The sequence below is a fragment of the Ursus arctos genome, unplaced genomic scaffold, assembly GCF_023065955.2.
Source record: "Ursus arctos isolate Adak ecotype North America unplaced genomic scaffold, UrsArc2.0 scaffold_7, whole genome shotgun sequence".
NCBI lineage: Eukaryota > Metazoa > Chordata > Mammalia > Carnivora > Ursidae > Ursus > Ursus arctos.
In genome coordinates this window covers 59,665,521-59,690,440 of record NW_026623089.1, presented here as the reverse complement: position 1 = coordinate 59,690,440, position 24,920 = coordinate 59,665,521, and the positions used below count along the sequence as shown (strand labels likewise).

At 37.6% G+C, this 24,920-nt stretch overlaps 1 protein-coding gene across 1 annotated transcript in view; it reads left to right on the top strand.

The window, feature by feature from the left end:
- Nucleotides 1–24,920, top strand: part of REEP3 (receptor accessory protein 3) — a 94,309-nt gene that overhangs the window by 33,924 nt on the left and 35,465 nt on the right. Inside the window, exon 2 of the mRNA XM_026504309.4 lies at nucleotides 10,805–10,877. Within this exon, the coding sequence (XP_026360094.2) occupies nucleotides 10,805–10,877 (73 nt within the window). The remainder of the gene's footprint in view (nucleotides 1–10,804; nucleotides 10,878–24,920) is intronic.

Sequence of the window (24,920 nt, the reverse complement as noted above, 5' to 3'; positions counted from 1 at the left end):
ATAGTAGGCCCTAGTGGTGGGAAGGGGTGGGGGTGGCTGGGGAGAGAGTGAGAGGATGAAGTACGAGTCTGATTTGCTATGGACCGATTTCTCTCCCCTAGTGTTATCTCTAGCTCTCCTTTTAGAGTAGAAATGAGAAGCTCTGCAGTAAAATTAGAAGTTCAGCTCTGACAGCATGAAAATTCCAAGCTTCCTAGTGCTTGATGACTATAATTAAAACATGCATAAGGTCTTTCAAAGGAATTTCTACTGTCTTCAGCTCTCTTTGGCAGTTTTAAACTTGTATCATTGGTTATAGAATTCAGGATTTGGGGTATTCTCATGGGTTTGACTTTTTCTTTCTGTATGTAATTTTCATAATTTTCTTCAAGACTGTTGTTACCTGATGGCCACTTCACTGTTGCTTTATGGAATGCGAATTTTCTACTAGCAGAGATTCTTAGCAGCAGATCTTTCTCCAAATTTGTCGAGGACGGAAGTTATGTATTATTTTGGCAGTGGTCATGCACAAACTTCTGCTCCACCATGGCTGCTTAAACAGTGGCGTAATGACTCATGTAGGAAGAATATACACAGGTACAGTGTGTTATTATTGGGCCTTGCACTAGTTGTAATCATTTGGCCTTAAACAGGCATAAGTCATTATTTTCTAAGATTAAATTTAAATATTGATTTTATTTAATATTTATTAGATATTAAATTCTAGTGTATTGTAACTCTTCCACCTTTTCCTTATAATCTCTTATATTTTAGTGTCTGAGTAATAGAGTTTGGCAGAAGTCAAAATAATCTATAGTTGTTTTCACATTACTTTAAAAAATTCAGTTAGATCAAAACCAGCTTACGATACTGACAGCACATTGCTTAATCATAATCAGTTTTAATCCAAAACCAAACTAAGAATATTGTCACATCTTAGGTTTGCTGAAGATGCAGAACTCAGAAATTCAAATTCTTGGACCCCACTTCCAAAGATTCTCATTTCCAGTTGGTTCTTATACATAGACACATTTGGGAGCCAAACCATTTGTAGAGGATGCTTTTCAAATTTTTCAGAAGTTGGGGGTGGGAGGGTGCCTGGCTGGCTCAGTCGGTTAAGTATCCAACTCTTGGTTTTTGGCTCAGGTCATGATCTTGGGGTCCAGGGTTGAGCCCCCGTGGGGCTCTGGGCTGAGTGTGGAGCCTGCTTAAGATTCTCTCCCTCCCTCTCCCTCTCCCTCTGCACACCCTCTTCCCCTACTCCCACCATGCACATGCTCTCTCAGTCTCTTTCTCTCTCTCTTTCTCTCTCTCTCTCTCAAAAAAAACCCAAATAGTTCAGAAGGGCTTGAGGATTCCTCAGAGGATTCTACGATCAATGAAATTAAGTTCTCTAAGGACAACTTAATTATATTTGTCTTTTATTCACATCTATTTTATTTGAAGTTCCTAAGCAGGATTTCCTCTGGAAGAAAAACGCTGCTTTGGAAAAAGTCAGGAAACTATTGTTAGGAGATAGACTGTTTCTAGGATACCTTATCATTTAAGAGTCTGATCCTATTTTGAAAATTCACGAGAGTCTTTGTTAATATTAGAGACCCAGTATTCAAACAGAATTCAAGTGAATTGTGATAAAGGACAGAAAACATTTGCCCTTTTCCTCTTTCTCCCATGAAGCCCTTTATAAATTTGGTTGCCATAATAACTTGCCTTTTCTTTATTTCAGTAAATTCGGTGAATTCCCTAATACACAGTGTTTCAGGGTTTTTCTGATAGATACTATATTTTCCCTTGGCTAAAATGCATATGCACTGGTGTGCTGCTAATGCTTAACTACTGGGGGAAAGAAGACTGATTCCTATCATTTGCTAATTTCCCTGATGTAAATTCTCCCTACAATAATGTCCTATTTCAAGCTACCAATGTGAGGTCACTGAATGTGGAGCTGGGAAGAGAGACCCGCCTCAAAGAGCAATTTCCACCATACACAGAAGTGGTGTAAGTAACTTCAAGACCATGTAAAATGTAGTAAGATAACTAGAAAATGAGGAGTTTGAGTATTTACTGTTGACCTTTAATGTTTTATATATTTAAATTATTTTACCATAGAATACCCAAGAAACTATTTGCATGCTTATCTTTGGGGAACTAGAGTGTTTCAAAATGAAAGAAGACTTTTACTTTGCATTTGCATTCTTATGTTCTTTAAATTAGTTACCTAGGCTAAGTTTTATGAGCAACAACAGAAAACTGTGTTCAAGTAGTAGCTCTCGAGGTGATTTTGATGTGTCTAAGTTGAGGAACCACCAGTGGTTCTCAGTTACTAGCTACCTAAAGTAGAAAATGTTTTTCTTGGTTCTCTGGCACCTTAGAGCTGCTTTTGTGCTTAAGTGCAGTGATTACTATATTCTAACTCTTAATTTATGTGCTGTTCCATTCTTTGAAATGATTTGAGAAATCTTCTGCCAAATGGATATGTTAAAATGTAAAGAAAAATAAGAGTTACTGCTAGAAAAAAAAATGCAATCAAAGTAGAAAATCAGAATTTGTCAGTACAAATATGCCAGTCTTAAAGTTCACCATAATTGATAAAGTTGAACAGCGGATTTTGCTTCTGAGCTTCCTGGCAATCAGTGAGGGGTGGGGAGAGAGAGGGAATAATATTTTTATCAGATAGAAGGAAAGTCATCATTTTCTCAAAGAATGCTGAACATTGCATCGTACTGAATTCCAAAGTAAATCTCATACATGAAAATAGACAATGCCCTGAACGCTGTTCCTCTAGTATTTATAGCTGTGGATTTCATATGGCTGTTTCCTGGTCTTAAAGAAAAAATAAGAATGTGATATTAACAAGCATCTCAGTTGAAGTGACTTTTCCCCTAAAGGAAATAGGTAGAACAGTCCAAACTGTTACCCTCCTATTGTTCCTAAAATACAGGCAGGTGGTCAAGCTTGATTCAAATTGGGCATGACACCATCTAAAGAAATAAAGATTTAGAACAAGGATGACAAACGATGGCAAATAAGTCTACACAGCTCCTGTCCTTTGTTGGTGTGAGTGAGTTTATGGTGCTGTGTTGAAGAGGATTCTGAGGCCTGGGTCGGAGGAAGGGTGCGCAGTGAGTGACTAAGCGTCTGTCTGGGTCACAGGAATGGAGAACAGCGGAGACACTTCTGCATGTTTGCTGTCCTCATACCAGGCTATTTTATGTACATTTCACAGGTCTCAGACCATCAGTCTGTAGCGTAAAGTGGATTACAGACAAATGGGGTTTATGGTCCTTTTTTTTTTTTTTCAATTGTGTTTTTACGTAATCTCTACATCCAGCGCAGAGCTTGAACTTCCGAGCCTGAGATCGAGTGCCCCGCTGTCCCGACTGAGCCAGCCATTCACCCCCGTAGCCTTTGATGAGGGCCTGGAGTGCTGTATTTTGTTTTGCCTTTGAGAGTGTATACGGTATCTGTGTTAATTATTATGATGGACTCATTCCAACAGCCTGGCCCCTCTGTCTTTCATCATTCTGATTTTTTTATTCTATATTTTGTTATTTTAATATTGTATCCCATTTTAGTTCATCCCTAGGCTCATTGAGTTGTTTTCAGTTCTTTAGTCTAATAGAACACTATCATTACTCATTTTTGTTTGTTTGGGAGTATGATTCTAAAAGCAGTGGAATAAAGAAAAATTGCCAAGTAATTCCTATAGGAGCATTGTCTTATTATGCATCAGTATCATATAGTTTAGATTATTGGCAATGAGCTATTTCTTGCATTTACTTTTAACAAACTACAATTTAAGTTCTCTTACATTATTAAAGAGGGAATTTATTATCTAAAGACAGTCTTAAGGGAATTAAAATAGTTCAGAAATGTTAATATCATTAGCTATAATGTTTTGGGGGTTTTTTTTTTGTGTGTTTTTTTTTTAGTAATGATACACTACACGATCATTCTAATCCATATCTTAGAAACACAGTTCATCTGTTGAAAAAAATGGCTACTATCTATTTGGTGTTTCTAATCCTATTAAAAATAGTCCTTAAATGGGTATTTCCCTGTAAGAATATAAATTGATGCTACTCTTCTAAAGAACAGTTTGGTAACATATAACAAAACCCTTGAAATTTCAAACCCTTTGACCTAGTTATTCCATTTGTAGGATGTTATTAGGAAATAAACACTGGTTTTTAAATGTGGATTTTTGTTGTGTTTTTCTTCAGTTAATATCCTGATAACATTTTTTTGAACTTTTTTTTAATTTATCCAACAAAGAGAGAGAGACAGCAAGAGAGGGAACACAAGCAGGCAGAATGGGAGAGGGAGAAGCAGGGGCTTCCTGCTGAGGAGGGAGCCTGATGGCGGGGCCCTATCCCAGCGCCCTATCCCAGCGCCCTATCCCAGCGCCCTGGGATCATGAACTGAGCCGAAGGCAGACACTTAATGACTGAGCCACTCAGGCGCCCCTAAATGTGGATTTTGGAATGAGAGTGCATGCTTTGAATCCAGACAATAAACTTACAAGGTGTATGACAGTAGTTTAACTTCTGTCAGCCTCAGTCTTCACATCTGTAAAATAGGAAAATAGTACCTATCTCTGGGTACTATTGTGAGAATTAAGAGCAGCAATATATGGAAAGTGCTTAATATCCTGCCTCATATAAATGTCAAAAATTGCTCTTATTAGTAATCATGGCATTCATTAAAATAGTAAACACAGGAAAGGATTTGAATGGTTTTCATCCATATAAGGGAATATTGTATACCCTGTAGTTTTTAAATGACATTCTTTAAGGATATGTAAAGATGTAAGAAAATGCTCGTAATATCCCATTTAGTGAAAGGGCAGGATAAAAATCTATATGCTCTAAGATGTCAGTTAATTATGTTTTAGTTATATTTTAATTCTGTTACAAAATATTGTTCCTAAAATATTATCTTTAAATATGTTAATTATGTTTTAAAATAGCATTTTTTAAAGATATTATAGAAAAAACTGAGAAAGATAATACCAAAATATTAAGGATCAATGTTAGTAATTCTTAAAACTGGGTGATAGGTATAGGGGGATTATATTAATACTCTTCTGTTACTATACTGTAGACTTTCGTATTTCATAATCATTTTTTAAAGAATGACAATAATAAAAGTTTAAATCCTTAGAATTAGTGTTTTGTAACTTGTTTAGATGTAAATTAACCCTTGGTCAGTTTTGTTATTAAACTTTTATTGGTGCTTTAAGGTTTTTAAAGCATTTAAGAGAATGGCAGGTCAGACTTCAGAACATTTGATAAAATATTACAGTATATAGTATATATAAGTGTATGGAATAGCATTTAACAAAAAAGATGGTTCATTCAGTAATGGAATTACTAGTGATTTTGTCATCTTTTTTTACTCTTTTACATCTTGTAAAAATTCTAGAGTAAGCTGTGTTTAGAATCTTAATTAGGAAAAGCTTTAATCAATTTTTAATGAACTACTGATAACTCTTAACTTCAGTACTAAGAGCACTCTTACTGGTTGCTTCTGAGACTCATCTTTGAACAATACTATCCTTCTCTAAGACAGTTTCGGTGAAGGATGGATTTATGTCTGAACATCTGTCCAGAAAATAGCCATTTCAAGTATTTCTCATATATGAAATATGATACAGGGCTGTCTCTACTATACATTTGCACAAAATTTCTTTTTAAAGTAGTACAAATTTTTCAGTAAAGCCAGTGTACATATAGGAAACTTTACCTTATTGGGAGGGAAAGGTATCGTGAGTATTTTGGCAAAGTTTTCCCTCTTTAGGCAGAAAAAGGATTAAGAGGAAATGAGTAACTATTTCTTCCTGCCTCTGTAACTGAAACAGTATTCAAATTTATAGGTGAATTTTATTTGTAACAAACTCTTTATAAACCATGAGTTTATCTTGTAGGTGGCCTTTTAAAATAAACTACTTGATTTTATACACTGTGCTCACGCTTTGGCTTTATGCCCGACCTCCCAGGTTGCAAACATCCAGAGTAAGACCCGATATTAAAGAAAATAAACCAGAAAAAAAAAACACCTAGAAAATATTACAGATGTTAGTAATAAATTAGTAATATTCACATTAGAGCAGTAATAAATTATAATAGTGGTGGTCCTTAAAAATTGTCTCACTGTTTACTAAGACATTTAATCTTTCCCATGTTCCAGATGAAATGCATTATTGTTTTCTACTCTTATTAGATTTAGGTGTTAGAGGATATTGTGTATATTCATTTGACTGATTCCATTCAATACAGAGGTTAAAAAATAAAGCAAAGCACCTGTAAGCATAGTATCAGCTAGTACCAAATCCTTACTATACGTGAGAAAATTATGTTTTGGAAGTCAGTTACATTAAAAATATATAATCTAGAATATACTAAAGGCAAAATGATTAATCCTGACAAATTCTAAAATTCAAAACAATTTAGAAGTCTATGGGGGAGTGGTAGATCTTGAAGAAAAAGAGGCATGAATTGAGCAAGGAAAAAAAAAAGAGGCATATTGAGGAAACCATGTTGGAACAGATGGCTTATATAAGGAAGAGGTTTTCAAATCATGTTCTGATGAGCCACCACAGGGGCTGGTCCACAAGGCGGTAAGGAGGCCAGCTACTGAAGTCTTTCAGCAAAGGCAGTGCAGCAGGTGTATTATGAAGATGGATTTGATGTTGGAGCCAGAGGCTTGTGTTGGGAAATTATACAGCTAAGTCAGAGATGGCATGAGCCTAAGTGTATCATTGGCCATGGGTTTGAAAATAAAATAGGAAGATAGATTCTTGGACTCTCACCAAGGAAAAACCAACAGGACTGGGTTAGAGATTGGATGGCTATTACAAGCAGAGGCAGGAGGAGTCAAAAGTTCCCTACGGTGACAGAAATGAAGAGTCTCGTGTTGAGTTTAAATCCAGTGGTACAAGAGGACATGGACTGTGGAAGATAATCAATTGTATCCAAATTCTAGAGGGAACTACAGAGTGGACTGAAATTAACTTGAATATGTAAACTAGAACGATGATAGCTAACTACAGGATTCGTGCCAGCAATGGGGATGAACACAGCAGACCTGGAAATTGGGTTTTGGTTGACACCTCCGTTCTTAAGGTTAGTTGCTTTCTCAGAACTCGCTAGGCTGGATAACCCCTGTGCGTTTTAGGAGTTGCCCTGTGTTAAATCGTAAAGCCCTAGGTTCTGTGGCTAGGCTAAAAATCCCATATCCAGAGTCTGTGGATTGGCTGAAGTAGCCTTCACAGGTAATGTTGTTAGGTAAGGAAGAGACTGTTAATGATGTGGCTTCCAGTCGGTGAAGTTAAATCCCCAGCAGAAGACTTGATATTCCTTTGAGCTGGTGACAACAGCCCCAAACTCAGGGTTCGTCTTTGTGAGTGATAACAAAGTCAACAGGTATTTACTCTCCCTCCCCCACCAAAAAATAAGCTATAAATGAACTAAAAATATATAAATGTAGATACTCATTCTCAATGTAAGAAAAGCTTATTTAATATAAATGCAAACACCTATAATATAAAACTTCATAAATGTAGGTGTTCTGGGCTGAATTGTGTCCCCCAAATTCATATGAAATCCTAACCCCCAGTACCTCAGAATGTGACTATATTTGGAGATAAAAGATTAAAGAAAGTGATTAAGTTAAAATGAGGTCTTTGAGGTTTGTTAATCCAATGTGACTGATGTTCTTATAAGAAGTGGTTACACAGACCAAGGGATGACCATGTGAGGACACAGTGAGAAAGTGACTACTGCAATCCAAGGAGAAGGGCCTCAAAAGAAACCAAACCCACCAACACCTTGCTGTTGGTCTTCTAGCCTCCAGAACTATGACGAAATAAATATCTATTGCTTAAGCCATCCAGTCTGTGGTATTTTTTTTTTTTAAGATTTTATTTATTTACTTGACAGAGCACAAGCAAGGGGAGCAGCAGAGGGAGAGGAAGAAGCAGGCTCCCTGCTGAGCAGGGAGCCTAATGCGGGCTCGATCCCAGGACCCTGGCCACCCAGGCACCCCTCCATGGTATTTATTTAATGACAGCCCAACAAACGTAGTCCAACACATATTTTTACCAATATGTAAATAATACCAAAACCATATCAAACAATGTCAAAACAACCCATAAACAATATCAAAAGATAACAAGAACCTAGACAAATATTGCTTAATATGCAAAATAGACAAAGAAGGACCTAGAATCTACAACACTCCAGTAACAGTGAGCATATATAGCACCCAGAACTTGGTTTTAAATACCACCCTCCAGTGAAAGAAACCAAGACTCCTTGGAGAAATGACTGATTCTGGGAATGAGGCAGGATATACACTGGATGAGTCTGGGGCATCGTGTAGTGCCAGAAAGTAGCACATTGTTCAAAAAACAAAACAAAACTCACAATTACAGGTCTGACAGAGGGACACAGGAGCAAGCTGAAAGATCTCAGCGTTCAAAGCCTTGAGCAGCAAAGTGAAGTACCACTGTATTAAAACCCGAAGTGTAAAATAAGCATAGGGGTCCACATTGATACAAATACATCACTGAATAAATAAATGGAGAATACATAAATCTCCCATGCAGAAAAATTTCAGGTAATTCCTGTAGATACTCCACTCAAGAAGGTGGAACATAATTCCCTGGTCAGGTATGGCCTGTGCATAGCAGCTTCCTTCCCAAGAATACAGCTCGGACAGGGGGGTAGGGAGTAATCTTACAGTGACGTCCGACAAACACGACCTCAGCCTGCTGGTCAAGGTTAACATCAACAGTGATAAATCATGTTGATAGTGTGTCCTGGGTATAATACCTCCTGAGGTCCTCCTCCCAAAAATCCATACCTCAGTTTAATCATGAGAAAAACATAAGACAAATTCCAGTAAAGGGATCTCCTCTGATATTCTTCACCAATACTCAAAACTGTCAAAATCATTTCCCAAGGGAAGTCTGAGAATTTTTCTTTTTAAGATTTTATTTATTTATTTGACAGAGAGACAGCCAGCAAGAGAGGGAACACAAGCAGAGGGAGTGGGAGAGGAAGAAGCAGGCTCCCAGCGGAGCAGGGAGCCCGATGCAGGGCTCGATCCCAGGACCCTGGGATCACGCCCTGAGCCAAAAGCAGACGCTTCATGACTGAGCCACCCAGGTGCCCCTGAATTTTTTTTTTTTTTAAACCAAAAGGACTTAAGGAGACAGGATAGGTAAATATAATATGCTATCCTGCATGGGATCTGGGGTCAGAAAAAAGGTGGTAGGTAAAAACTAAGGAAGTCTGAATAGCATATGGGCTTTAGTTAATAATATATCAATATTGGTTTGTGAATTGCAACAAATGTACCATACTAATGCAAGATGTAGATAAGGGGCAACATGTAGGGTTTATGGTAACTATAGTGTATTCCCAACTTTTCTGTAAAATTAAAACTATTCCAAAAGATTTTTTTTAAATAAATCAGAAAAGTAGACAGAGGGTATCATACACCATATGCATCAAAAAGCCAGTAAACACTTGAAAAGAAAATCATGTTTATTGGTATTCAGGAACGTATATTAAAACTTCTGTGAGGGGGGCGCCTGGGTGGCACAGCGGTTAAGCATCTGCCTTCGGCTCAGGGCGTGATCCTAGCATTATGGGATCGAGCTCCACATCAGGCTCCTCCGCTATGAGCCTGCTTCTTCCTCTCCCACTCCCCCTGCTTGTGTTCCCTCTCTCGCTGGCTGTCTCTATCTCTGTCAAATAAATAAAATCTTTAAAAAAAAAAAAAACTTCTGTGAGGGGCACCTGGGTGGCTCACCTGGTTAAGCGTCTGCCTTTGGCTCAGGTCATGATCCCAGGGTCCTGGGAATGAGCCCCACATCAGGCTCCCTCCTGGGTGGAGAGCCTGCTTCTCCCTCTCCCTCTACTGCTTGTGCTCTCCCGCTCTCTGTCAAATAAACAAATAAAATCTTTTAAAAAATACATACTGTAGAATATTTGAGGGCAAAAAACTCCATGATGTATTACCTTAAAAAAATCAATTGTATATACGGTGTTGTTCCATTTCTGGGTCTGTCCTTTCATTGTATGTGTGATTGTGCATATCTGTTGGATCTGCCATTTGGCGAAATAATCTTAACAGATGGCATTAAATTAAATCCTGTTAATGATTTAGGCATTTTATAAATGTTTAAAGAAAGCTATTTTAATGCATGTTGTAATATATCAAGTATTGACAGCACCATCGTTATAATTAGAAGCCAGTACTTCTCAAAATAGAGTAAAGGACCACTTTTGTATTACAAGTTGTGTGTGTGTGTGTGTACACACGTGTTATATTTAGGTTTTGGGACTATTACATGTGGATAAAAAGTAAGATTTACATACAATAAGATGTTGCCTGCAGTTCTTTCTGGTAGGGCTGGGACAATTTTTTGTTTTTGGTGATTTTCTACAATTTCCAAATGTTCAAGGAACCGTAGACTATTTTTTTGTGATGACAGAGGTTTTACTTTTAAATTCAAGTATAATTAACAATGTTATTAGTTTCAGGTGTACAGTGAGAAAGATTTTTTTTTAATGATTTTTAAAATACAAATTTTTCCCAAGATACTGTACCTAGAATATTGAAATCCTCTTTATTAAAAAAATATTTTTTTTTTACTTTGCTTTCTGAGTGGATTTAGTCTGTGCACAAATTTGCATTCATACAAATTTACACTGTTATATGTTTCCCATGTAGTTTCTACTTTTAGGTGAAAATTTTATAAGCGGTTAAAAGCATTGTTGTATTTGATTAGTCTTCTCATACTTTTTACTTTTAGGTTGGTGTTTGGAATGCTTTATCCTGCATATTATTCATACAAAGCTGTGAAAACAAAAAACGTGAAGGAATATGTAAGTATAGTTTTATGAGTGATTAATTCTAGCTTAATGTATCTGTGATATACAAGACTAGAAAATCATTATTTTAGAAATAGCTGGGATAATGTTATTGGTTAAAAATGTTATATAAATAAAAAGACTAACTGTGTTAACTTCATAAACTAATTTTGAATACAAATCCAAAGTGGAGTTTCAAAAAAGATCACTGTCAGTTGACATTTAAATAAGTATATGATTTCCAAATGATTTCCAATCTTTTTCATTTTGTCTAAGTTCCAGTATAAGAAGGGGGAAGGGCTGTTTTTTAGCTTGTGAATTTATAGCTAGACTGAGAACATAATTCTTTTTCACCCCAAACCTTTTTAGCTGTTTTGTCACTTTTTAATTGATTTAAATATACAGATACCTTGTCACTACTGACAGTTGCAGTCTTTTTTCTTCTTAAATCAGACTCTACAGTTGACCCTTGAATAACACAGGGATTCCCCCACAGTGGAAAGTCTGAGTATAATTTTTAACTCCCCCGAAACTTAGCTATTATTTGCCTGCTGTTGACCAGAAGCCTTACCCATATCAGTTGGCTCGGCATCGGACTCTTGATTTTGATCTCAGGGTTGTGGAGCCTGCTTAGGATTCTCTCTCTCCCGCTCTTAAGTACGTAAATAATAAGCTAGAGAAAAGAGGTTAAGAAAAATCATAAGGAAGAGAAAATACATTTATAGGACTGTACTATATTTATTGGAAAAGAATTTATGTATAACTGGACCTGCACAGTTCAAACCCATGTTGTTCAAGGGTCAGCTGTACTAGCCAATACAGTCCTTCTTATTTGGAATGTTTGTCATACTGTTACTAAAGGAGATCTTTTTTTCTGAATCTAATTAACGACAATTGAAATACAGGGTGGAGTTTCTCAACTTCGCACATATCTCACCTATAAAGCATTATAAACCCAGGATATGCAATAACTGTGTGTGTCTTTGTGTATGTATTCGTGGTATTCTCTCATCTTCCCTCTAAATCTGGGTGATTTTGTTGGAGAAAAGTTAAATATAAATTGAAAATGAAGTTTATATGAGAAGTTCTGGTAATACGAAGGTATTACCAGTGGGCACACAAATACCATGCCCTAAAATAGAAGGGGAATAACAGTAGGAAATATGAAGGTATAATAATTTGGAAAAAAAAAAAAAGAAATAGGCCTGTTGTGTGTAAGTTAATGATAAAAGAGCAAGAAAGATGGAGTTGTTTCGGGACTGACCTAAGAACCATTATAAAATATTTGTTTATTTCTTTTTTTTTTTTTTTTTTAAGATTTTATTTATTTATTCAACAGAGATAGAGACAGCCAGCGAGAGAGGGAACACAAGCAGGGGGAGTGGGAGAGGAAGAAGCAGGCTCATAGCAGAAGAGCCTGATGTGGGGCTCGATCCCAGATCGCCGGGATCACGCCCTGAGCCGAAGGCAGACGCCCAACCACTGTGCCACCCAGGCGCCCCTATTTGTTTATTTCTTACTATACATGGGTTTAAGTTTGTTAATTTTTAGAGGCTTAAAAACATGGGTTTGTGTGTTTTCAATCCCTAAATAATCGAATTTTTATTACTGTATTATTCTATAAATTTGGGATTAATAAGAACGGTCTAACTTTGAAATTTTAATTCTGCTTCGTAAGTTAAAGATAACCTATGGAAGAGAATTCAATAACATTCTTATTCAAACTGATGGAAAAACTATAAAACTTGATATGTGTTGATATATATACATATGTATGCGTACACGTGTGTAGTTAGGTATATATTTCACATATTGCCTTATAGTTTTTAGAGAATAACTCATTATTAACAAATTAGGAATTACCTGTACATAATTTTGCTATAATATTGTGACTCTGGAAAGTTCTCTTAACATTCTTTTGGGAGCATCAGAATAAGGAGTAGTTGAAGAGAAACTAGGGAGGTAGAAAGGCAGTTGGTTTGATAGTTACGTGGTAATCATCTCTCCACAAATGGTAATGAAAGCTAAAAGCAAAAATGGTCAGGCATCAAAACAGAAAAGGCAAGGCATTTGCCTTTCACAAGGAAATATGATATAACTCCGTAGACCTGGTGACCATGTTGTCTGCCATCAAGGCTGCTAGAGAGACCAAGCTGAGATATCACATTAGAACATTTGCATTTATATGATTTCCTACCAATTTCAAAATACTTTTATATATTATTGTTTCTAATTGCTGCTGTAACAAATTACCAGGTACTTACTGGCTTAAACCAACCCCATATATATTCTCTTACAGTCCTGGAGATCAGAAATCTAAAATGGATCTACAGGGCTGTACTCTTTCTGGAGGCTCTAAGGAAAAATCTGTTCCCTTACCTTTTCCAGCTTCTACAGGCTGCGTGCATCCTTGGCTCATGGTTCTATTCATCATCTTCAAAGCCAGAAACGAGCTAAGACTTCTCACATTTCCATCCCTCTAGTTCTCTCTTCTGCCTCCCTCTTCCACTTATGAGGATGCTTGTGATTACGTTGGATCCACCTGAGTAAGCCAGGATCCTCTCCCCATTTTAGGGTCAGCTGGTTGGCACCCTGAATTCCATCTGCAGCCTGATTTCTCTTTTACCCTGTAACCTAACGTATTCACAGGTTTTAGGAATTAGGACATTGGCATCTTTGGGGGAGGGAGACATTATTCCTTGTACCATAATATCTCACTGTTCCTCACAACTCTAAATCAATAAATAAAGTAGGCAGGGAAAATATTTCAGTATTACAGTCTCAGAAGTAAATTAACTTGCCCAGGGTCACATGGATCATTATGGCAGGAATGGTACCAGATTGGATATCTTGCTTGTAATGTCTTATTCTTTCTCTTCTACCATGCTACCTTTAGAAAAGTAAGTGAGGATTCTAGCTTCACAAAAAAGTAGAAACAGTTTTCACATCCAACCAGCCAGTGGATGTGCTTCCAAAGTAGACCTTTCAGGGCCACAAAATAAGGATATTTTTCAAGAAGGGCACTGAGGGGCAGGACTCATAAACAACTAAATCAACTATGATCAAAATAGTTAAAAATGAAATTAGAAGGTTTTGAAAGTGTTGTCAGTTCTTTAAGTATTTACAGTCTAAATTTGCTTTTGACAAAATGTTTGAATATTATTTTCTTGCTGAGTCTCACCTAAACTTAATCTGATCATAACTCTGATCATAACAGTTTTACTAGAACTCTGTTCTCAAGTTTTCCTATATAGTGATCTCATCCACATTTGCTTTGTTTCGCATATGGTATTTTCTTAGCAAAATTAACCTTCTTCAGATTTCCCTGTTATATTTTTAATAGCCTTTTACATCATCTGATACTGTATTATTTATTTGTATGTGTGTTTTTCCAGAAACAGCTCCAGAGAGTTGTTTTGTTTTGTTAACTGCTATGTTCCCCTACCTAGAACAGTACATGGTATATATAGTAGGTACTCAGTAGCTTTTGAATGAATGAGTGAATGAATATTCAGAATAAGAAAAGGAAAGGGGCGTCTGGGTGGCTCAGATGGCTGAGCGTCTGCCTTTGGCTCAGATCATGATCCCAGGGTCCTGGGACCGAGCCCCACGTTGGGCTTCTGGCTCGGCAGAGAGTCTGCTTCTCCATCTCCCTCTGCCACCCCCACCCTGCTCGTGCTCTGTGTCTCGCTCTCTCTCTCAAATGAATAAATAAAATTAAAAGAAAGAATAAGAAAAGAAGAGTTGAAGAGTGTACATTAATTAAGTGGATTGGTTAGTTTCTCAGCTTTGATGCTGCTGGGTTAAGGAGTATATAATCCAGTCTGACTTATCCCAAAGCTCAGTTTCTTTGTGGTATTTGGTTATTACCTAAATTCCACTGATACCTACTTCAAAATTGTTTTCAGAAAGCAAACATTTTAGATTAATTTACTTCTTTCCACCCTAACTACTACCATTCCCCGTAAGCCTGCAAATAGTAGCTTGCACCTGATAAAACAGATGCTGTGCTCGAATCAAAACAAATGGAAAGTGCTGTGTATTTTGGCAACCTTCCTTTCTTCCTTTGCCTATTTTTAAAACAGAGCTTTCCTAGGATATAATTTCCTGTATAGTGTGGCTGATATGGCCTACTTAAAGTCTTTCAGCCTTGCAGTAATTGAAATGTAAACTTAGTGAAGAATTAGTATGGTTTTGCAAATTTTTTTAGGCTTATACCATCTCATGACTTGAAAATAGAGTGTTTACTTCCAAGTCGTGTGTAATTGCTGTAGCTTTTCTAGGAAACCGTGTTCTTATTCTAAGAATGTTGGAGAACGTGGCAATGAAAAGATTGGCTGACAGCACTTAAAAAATCAAAATCAGACATTTGGTCCCGAGATTTACTGTGAGCAAGAACAAAGAACAGTGAAAACTCTGGGAGATTACTTTTTTAAAGGCTTAGAAATAGCCCTCTAAAACCCTATTGACTTAATTTTGAAAGTGACCTAATTTTTCCTGAATACTTGGGTGATAAGAAAATGAACAGATACACCACGTACTAGCTTTATAGTTCTTTTCAATTGGTAAATCTGAAGTTGTCTGCTAGTTTTAGGGTGGATATAGAAGAGGAAAAAATATAATAAAGAAAGCATACATTTTTTTACTGTCAAGAAGTGTTCCCCAGGCATCTTTTCATATTTTTGTTTAAAGATTTTATTTATGTATTTGAGAGAGAGCATGAGCAGGGGGAGAGAGAAGCAGGCTCCCTCCTGAGCAGGGAGCCCAACGTTGGGGCTCATTCTCAGGACACTGGGACCATGACCTGAGCCGAAGGCAGATGCTTAACCCACTGAGCCACCCAGGTACCCCGTCTTTTCATATTTTGGATTAAAAATACTCATTTGATTCAAGAGTTTTAATTTGGGAAGTGTAAAGATTAACCTGCTGATGAAGGTGGGATTTTTGAAAATTAGTTTTGTCAAGCCACATTCTTATCTGTTTATTTACTATTCTGATGTACTTTTAATTTAGTTTTTATTTTTATCAAAGCTGTACTTACTTAAATTTTAAAATCAGTTTTCTATAGCTTATTATGAAAAACAGCAGTTCCCCACCTTCCCCATCCCCATTTCTGTCTTGACACCACTACTTTCAGCTCTGTTATCTAAACCCTTTAGTGTTTGTTTCCATATCTAAATGACAGGCTTATATTGCTATTTCTTAATTTTTCAGATGGACTTTATCAGTTGACTTCTATTAAAGATGATTAATAGTAGCTACCCAGTGTCACTGTACACATGTGTATTTCCCTGTCCCTCATAGCCTGAGAGGGTCAGTACAGTGTAATTTGGGTTGGGTCAGTATTCAATACTTGCATTATTTAGGCTAAGTTAGAAAGAAGCAATAGACTAAAGAGATAAAGAGCCTAGAACCAGGCTGCTGGATTATCGTCCCGGCCCTATCTGTTACTAGCTGTGCCGTCTTACAAGTTACTTCACCTTTCTGTGTCTCAGTTTCCTCGTCTGTAAAATGAGAACTGTTGTAGCACTCCCTCCTCAGGTTGTTGTGAGAATGCTATGAGTTAATGAACATCAAGCTTTTAAATCAGTACCTGACATATAAGAGTACCTGTTGTAGAGTATTTTTCGTTATGAAAACGCTATTTGCACTTAGTCTCTACAGCATCCTACCATTATCATTTTTTTTTCCCTGTGCAATAGTTTATTTTCCCTGGTGTTATTATTGTCTTGTTTTTCGTTTGATTTTTCACGTACGTGGTATTCTTGGTATTGCACATTAGGCCCGAACTCTCCACAGTTGTGTAGATTTCTTCTCAGTGCGTTATCATCCATCAGATATTCCAGACTGGCTCGTCTTTTCGGTCCTCAGATTTCTTAGTCTCCTGTTTTCCTTCTGTTTATTTTACTTCCTCATTTAAATGAAATACATCCTTCCCAAGAAGGCTGTGTGAGAGGCATATTTTTTGATGCTAGATTGGAAATAATTTTCCTTCAGAATTTGAAGGCATTTCTCCATTGCCTTTTAGCTTCTCATGTTGCCGTGGAGAAGTCTGAAGTGATCCTGATTCTCACCTGCTTGTGGCATCTTCCTCATGGCCCCGTTGTTGACAGTTTCATGGGGATGTATGTGCCTTGGTGTGAGTGGATTGTGATAGATTTTTCTAAATCCTCAGTAGTCTCTTTAACATGGGAATCCTTTGTCCTTCAGCTCTGGTTTGTTAAAATGTATTTCTCTTAATGATTTTCTCCACTCCATTTTCACCAATTGTTTTGTCTGGGAATCCATTTATTCAATTATAAAGAAACTTGGGCTGATTGTCTAATTTTCTGATCTTTTTTCTTTTTTTTTTTTTTTTTTTGCCTTTTTTATGATGGGTTTCTCAATTTCATCTTCTAACCCTTTCGTTAATCTTTTCATTCCTGCTCCTCTGTGTAGAATTTCTAAGAGCGCTTTTCATTCTATGAATGTTCCTTTTCCTCTAGTGTCCTATTCTTATGTTGTTTAAAATAGCTTCCCTTTTGCCTGAGTCTATGAATGATGGTGTTTTAGACGGGTTCTTTCTACATAGTCTCTCCTTTGAATTCTGTTTCGTTTGTTTGTTTCAGCCTCTGTCTCTCATGTATAATTTTCTCAAATGTTGGCTGGTCCTTGGTCCTCTGCTCATATTGGAGGATGATGATCACAAGCTGGCTGGAGGCCCTGTGCCCGTGAAGAGGCTTTAATGTCCTCTTCAGTGTAGGGTGATCTGATGAGGCAACCATGTTTGTTCCTGGAGCTCCTGAGAGGAAGTACCACAAACCGAATGGCTTAAAAAAAAAAAAAAAATTATGTCTCACGGTTCTGGAGGCAAGAAGGACGTAATTGAGATGTGGACAGGGCCACGCTCCCTCTGAAACCGGTTGAGGAGAATCCTTTCTTGCTGTTTCCAGTGTCCAGTGGTTGCCAGTCCCCGTGCTCCTTACCTTCCAGCTGCAGCACTTCACATGCTGCCCCTGCAGTCACACGGTCACCTCCCCTATGTGTCTGTGTCCCAGAATCACTTCTCTGCTCCTCAAAAGGAACCAGGCACATGAGATTCAGGGCCCACCATACCCTAGTGTGATCTCATCTTAACTAATGACATCTGCAGTGACCCTGTTTCCAAATGATGTCTCATTCTGAGGTACTGGGGGGTTAGAGCTTTGTACTATTCAGATCAGGCTGCCATTACAAAATATCACACACTTGAGAAGCTTAAACAACACAAATTTATTTTCTCACAGTTGTGGAGACTGAAAGTCCAGGATTAAAGTGCCATCAGGATTGGGTTTTGGTGATGCCTCTTCCTGGCTTGTAGACAGCCACCTTCTCTCTGTGTCCTCATGTGGCCTTTTCTATGTGCATGAGTGAAGAAAGCTCTTGTGAGTGTCTCTTGTAAGGACACGAGTTCTATCAAATTAGGGTCCCCTTATGACCTTATTTAATTCTAATTACCTCCATAAAGACCCTGTCTCCAAATACAGTCACCTTGGGGCTTATGGCTTCAACATATGAATTTGGGGAGATCACAGTTCAGTCCATAACAGCTTCAGCATATCTGAGGGAGGGCGCCTGGGTGGTTCAGTTGTTAAGCGTCTGCCTTCGGCTCAGGTCATGATCCCAGGCTCCTGCGATCGAGCGCTGCATCGGGCTCCCTGCTCGGCAGGAATCCTGCTTCTCCCTCTCACACTCCCCTTGCTTGTGTTCCCTCTCTCGCTGTCTTTCTCTGTCAAATAAATAAGTAAAATCTTTAAAAAAAAAATAAAAATTAAAAAAAAACATATCTGAGGGAAACAGAGTTCAAACATAACAACTATTTCCTTGGAAAATTGTCAATATCTTTAGGTATTTTCTCTCATGCAAGTCAGATTCTTCAGAGAAGATTCTTCCATTTTGAAAGGTACTTGGTTGCTAGTATTCCAATGAGAGAATAAGGGTTGGGGCTCTCAATATTTAATTTATAAACTGTAACTTAATTCCTACTCTCAACTGTGCCAGAGATTTGCAAATCCGGAGCTCCTCTGACTCACTCTTCCCAGAGAATCAGCCACAAGGTTCTCCTGGGAGGAAGGAGGCACATCACCAAACCACTAGAGTGGGAGGGCATCTGGGGGCCTGCCTGCTCCTTAGGCAGACTTAACAGCCATTCTTCCTGTCTTTTGCCCTTGTGGCCAAGAATTGTGTCACCAATTCTTGAGCCTTTCTGGAGTTCTGCGGTGTCAAGTTGGATTGCTTCTCAATTTTTCCCACTGTCAGCTTAATATTCAGTTTTTTCAGGCCCCCTAAGTCAGTTGCTACTCATCCACTTCCTTCCTTCCTCCAAAAATGTCGACGCTTTATTCTGTATTCTTCTGGACTTAATATCTTTTTAAAAAATCACTTTTACTGTTGTTTTAATGAGATTTGTGGCAAGGATGCAATTAAATGTGTATATTCAGTTTATCATCTTTACCCAGATTCCCAAATTGACTTTGTGAGTGGAATACTTCTGGTTGAAATATGCTGTGATATCAAATAAGACTTTTTTTTATCATTAACATTGGTTTTTAAAATGTGTTCGCATAGAAGATAGGTTAAAAGTAGTAATAGATACCATTTTTTAGATCTTTGACAATCATTTTAAAAGTTAATTTTAACTGACATACAGTGAATACATGTGTATCCATCTTGTCTTGAGTTAATTTGGTTTGTAAATCAATTACTGATAAATAAAAATCACAATTCTCACTTAGAACAATTAAATAAAATCACTTGGGGCAGTTCATTATCTTTTAATGAAATAAATCTACTTATATTTACTTTAGGTGATGAATATTCTTTTATAAACCTAATTTTTGATATGCCAAGTTTACTTATTACATATTAAATACATATCAGTATGTAATTTCACTGCTGAAGGAATTGATGCTCTTATAATTAAGCGGCGTATACTCTTCCTTATGTTTTCTAAAACCAGTTTCTTCATGATCATCTCATGGCCATTACAATGAATCCACTTTAGAAAACAAGTGTTAAATTTAAATAAGTTTATATAATTGGAGTGTGTGTTAAATGAATGTCTAGCACAGTTCCTTCTAAAATTTTTGAATGTGAATTACAGTACCCCTTGACCTTTATGAAGTCAACAAAAGCATTCCTACAATTTTCACACTAAGATACAGCTAGCCAACCACAGCTATCTTGTCCTTTTCTAGCTTCCAATGCAAATGCTTTAGAAAGCATACACAAAGAAAAAAAAATTCTCACAGTAACATTTAAACCTAATAGGCTAACTTGGGCTTTTGCTAATATCTAAGAAGAATTTGACCAATTGTAGTGCCAATGGAAATAGATTTTTAAAAACAGGGACAGAAACGGTTGTTTCCATTAAAGGAAATGTTGTTAAGTAGTAAATTGGAGATAGGCCTAGCCACCTCCACCCCAACCCCCAGTGATGGGACAGCTGAAAATCAGAAAGGCTACAGCAACCAAAAAACACTTACTGCCACCACCCTCCCTTGTTGGAGACAGCTCGCTCTCTGTCTTTCTCAAATAAATAAATCTTTAAAAAATAAAAATAAAAGCTCATGAGAGATGTTACTTCAGAAATATAATAGAAATGTAAAAAGATGAATTTTTTTTGAAAAATTACAAAAAAATATATTGAATATATGAAATTTTGTCTATCTCTTGGCTGTCAGAATATAGACTGATTCTTTTTTTAAACCACAGGTCCAAACTCTGTAGGTAAAATGAGAAAAATAATCTTCAAAAGGTCCTGAAAAGTCATAAAAATAAATTGAGTAGTTTTATTTTAAAGTATTATATTAATTTACAAAGATTTCCAATAGGCATCTTTTGGGTTTTTTTAATTTTTTATTTAAGTTGCAGTTAACATGCAATGTAATATTCGTTTCAGGTGTACAATATAGTGATTCAGCACTTACATACAACACCCAGTGCTCATCACAAGTTCCCTCCTTAATCTCCATCACCTATTTCACCCATCCCCCCACCCACCTCCCCTCCAGCAACCCTCAGTTTGTTCTCTGTAGTTCAGAGTCTTTCTTGGTTTGCCTCTTTCTTTTTCCTCCCCCCTTTGTTCATTTGTTTTGTTTCTTAAATTCCACATATGAGTGAAATCATATGGTATTTGTCTTTGGTTGACTTATTTCGCTTAGCATAATACTCTCTAGCTCCATCCATGTCATTGCAAATGGCAAGATTTCATTTCTTTTTGATGGCTGAGTAATATTCCATTACACACACACACACACACACACACACACACACACACACACATCTTTATCCATTCATCAATCGATGAACACTTGGACTGTTTCCATAATTTGGCTATTGTAGATAATACTGCTGTAAACATCAGAGTGCACATATCCCTTGGATTTAGTGTTTTTGTAGTCTTTGTAAATACCTAGTAGTGCAATTGCTGGATCATAGGGTAGTTCTGTTTCTAACTTTTTGAAGAACCTCCATATTGTTTTCCCCAGTGGCTGCATCAGTTTGCATTCCCACCAACAGTGCAAGAGGGTTCCTCTTTCTCCACATCCTCACCAACACTTGTTGTTTCTTGTGTTGTTGATATTAGCCATTCTGATAGGTGTGTCTTGGCTATCAGATTAAATATAGACTGATTCCTTTTTTCTAAAATCACAGTTCCAAATTCTGTAGGTAAAATGGGGAAAAGATCTTGAAAAGTCACAAAAGTAGATGGAGTTGAGTAGTTTTATTTTAAATATTGTATTAATTTTCAAAGATTTCTGATAGGCATCTTTTAAATGAAGATCTAACTTCAGTTTTATTATGTTATATCCTTTCTTTATTATTATTATTTTAAGTAGGCTCCATGCTGGGCTTGAACTCATGACCCTGAGATCAAGACCTGAGCTAAGATCAAGAGTCGGACACTCAACTGAGTGAGCCACCCAGGTGCCCCTAAATGTTTTTTTAATCCCCCAAGTAATTTTTACCTATAGCCAAGGTGAAAATAATTAAGTATCTTATGTTATTGTGAAAAGTGAATAGTTTTTACCACATTGTACTTTTTTAATGCAAATTTATGTATACAGATGGACACCAAATAGCAAATAGTTTGTTTTAGAAACATCTGTATGTAAATGCACTAATTAACAACTTGGAACATCTTGTAGAAAAATAATACTTCAACAAAATTAACCATACAACACAGTACGGGTAAGGATACTAAGTTAGACTTTCTCCTGGTTCCCGTGTTGTAGAGCTGGCCATACACAAAATTTTCTCCACCAGTGAAGTTTCCCTTTAGAATCAGCCACCTTTCTTCACCTTACTCCAGCCTCTTTGTTCCTCTGACTGTGTTTACCCAGGGCCTTCAAGCTGTCCTGCACCCTGGCACTCAGCCAGCCCTTTCTTACCCCAAGTATCCTGTGACCTGTCACTCGTCTCTCTCCACCCCAATGTGAACCTCAGTTCTCTAGGTGAGGTTGATTGCACATGCTTTTGAAGGGAAGTAATCTGATATCCCAGGTTCATTTTCAGTCATGACAGAGATTTATTCTTCCTGGAGTTCTTTCCTACCAGTCTTTGCTTCTCAAGAACACTGTGTTATCCCATGTGGTATGAAGACTGGTTCTTACTGTTTGAATGATTATCGTACGTTCGAAGTACGCTGTTGAGCCTAGTATATAAAACTACAAGTTGTATATAAAAGAGTGTATCTTACCTAAAGAATGAAATTTTTCATGTTCTATGTCCGTTGTAGTCTTGCCTGTCACCTGTATATCCTGCAGTAGCTAGGTTAGTTCACTTGTGGAAATAGCAAGATGGGATTGTCTGTGTGAAAATAGATGGAATGGTGGTACCTCAGTGCCCAAGGAATGGTGCCAGTCCTTGGAATACCTCACGTGGGAAACATGGTGGGCCAAGACTTTGGGAACACTTAGGGAAAGAAGAAGGAAGAGTGACTATTTATTTGTTTGTGTGTGTATGTATGTATGTATTGATAGAGTGATTGTTTAGTGTTAAAAGTAGCACATTTTAGGGGCGCCTGGGTAGCTCAGTCGTTAAGCGTCTGCCTTCGGCTCAGGGTATGATCCCAGTGTCCTGGAATCAAGCCCCGCATCGGGCTCCCTGCTCCCCTGGGAGCCTGCTTCTTCCTCTCCCACTCCCCCTGCTTGTGTTCCCTCTCTCGCTGGCTGTCTCTCTCTGTCATATAAATAAATAAAATCTTTTTTAAAAAAACTAAAAAAAGTAGCACATTTCAGGAGCATCTGGGTGGCTCTGTCGGTTGAGCGTCTGACTCTTGGTTTTGGCTGTGGTCACAATCTCAGGGTGGTGGGATTGAGCCCCACATCAGGCTCAGCACTCAGCAGGGTGTCTGCTTAAGAGTCTCTCCCTCCCCCTCTGCCCCTTCCGAGAAATTCTATTATAAGGGAACTGTCTTTCTCACAAATATTTATTATCCCAAATAAATCAGTAGTACTTTAAACAGTATAAAAAAGTGAACTGTGAATTCTCAGCCGGTATAGATGGAGAGAGTTATTTTGGACTAAGAGGTCATTCCTTCCTAAATTCTGCTCCCGGGAACAGTTCCCATAAGCAGATCCTGCTTTTTACATCTTCTTTCCAACACTCCTTTTAAATTAATTATCACCTAGTTTTCAAATGTTTTTGCACTTTTACCTTCTCTCAAGTTCCTCAAACTGCTGAGGTCAGGGATGAGATATATGGGGCTTCTGTGATTCACAGTCACTGGGGAAGACCAAGGAAGCAGGGTGACAGGCTTCCATTTCTAATGATAGTCCTTCAAACCTACAGGCTCATTATAATTAATCCGTGAGGTCTTTGGCAACGATGTCTGGGATTTGCAGGTAAACTGCATTGCAGCAGCTTCCCTATCTGAAAGTATAACCAACCCCCAGACATCTGAGTGTGGGGGAGCTGTACAAAGTTAAGATATTCTTAAATGGGGCAGTGGGGGAAGAAGTAGCCCAACGTCGAGGAAGCCCAAATCAATTCTGGCCTCATGTATTCACCCCAAACACATGTCCCCTTTTTAAAAAAAAGAACGCTTTTCAGCCATGGTCTCTATTCACTTTGGACTGAACTTCAACTAGCTTATTTTCAAGCATGCTTCTAACTTGGCACAGCTGTGGGGAAAATCCCATAACTGAGCCATCTGGGTTGGATAAAAGAGGGAGTTTTTCTATTGATTTCTCACATTTTGTTCCTTTTTGTTTTTAGTGGGGAAAAATCATTATGAAGTAACCAAATTATTGCATAATGTTAATGAAATGGGAGAAATCTTTTCAACTCTATACTATTTCTAAAAACTTCTATATTAGAAGGTCTCTCTGTTGTCTCTGAAATGTGGTGTAGAACAAATGTTTTGGGTGAATTGACTTGAGTGAATAATAATGGTCAGAAAATAAGGTTCTCTTTGGGTGGTCTGAAATTCAGCAGTGTTTATTTCTTTTCAGACTCAGCAAAGATTTTTTTTTTTCCTGTGAAGCATATTTTAGTATTTTATGATCTGGATTTACTTAGTGTGGTTATAATTAAAATCATCAGGCATATGTAATTTTTCATTTTTTCTTAAAGACCAGCATTAATTGCTTTATGATTCAAAGAACCTGAAATTAAGAAATGTTGGAAAATTGTTTAATCTCTGATAAGTCTGAGAACAACTTTGACAAAATAGACTGTTTTGTATGTTATGAACTGCTGTTTGCAGTCCAGAGTTACTTGCCTCAATCCAGACCTTAGAATTAAGAAATTAATTTTTTTTAAGATTTTATCTATTTATTTATTTATTTGAGACAGAGAAAGCATGCATTAACGGGGGGGGGGCGGGGGGGGCGGGGGGGAGCCGGGGGAGGGGCAGAAGCGGGCTCCCAGCTGAGCAGGGAGACCGATGTGGGGCTTAATCCCAGGACCCTGGGATCATTTTCTGAGCCGAAGCCTGCCGCTTAACTAACTGAGCCTCCAGAATTAAGAAACTATTAAGCAAAAGTCTTCCTCTGTTCTTGCTTTACCAGACCCGGGGTGCTAGGTGCCAGCAAT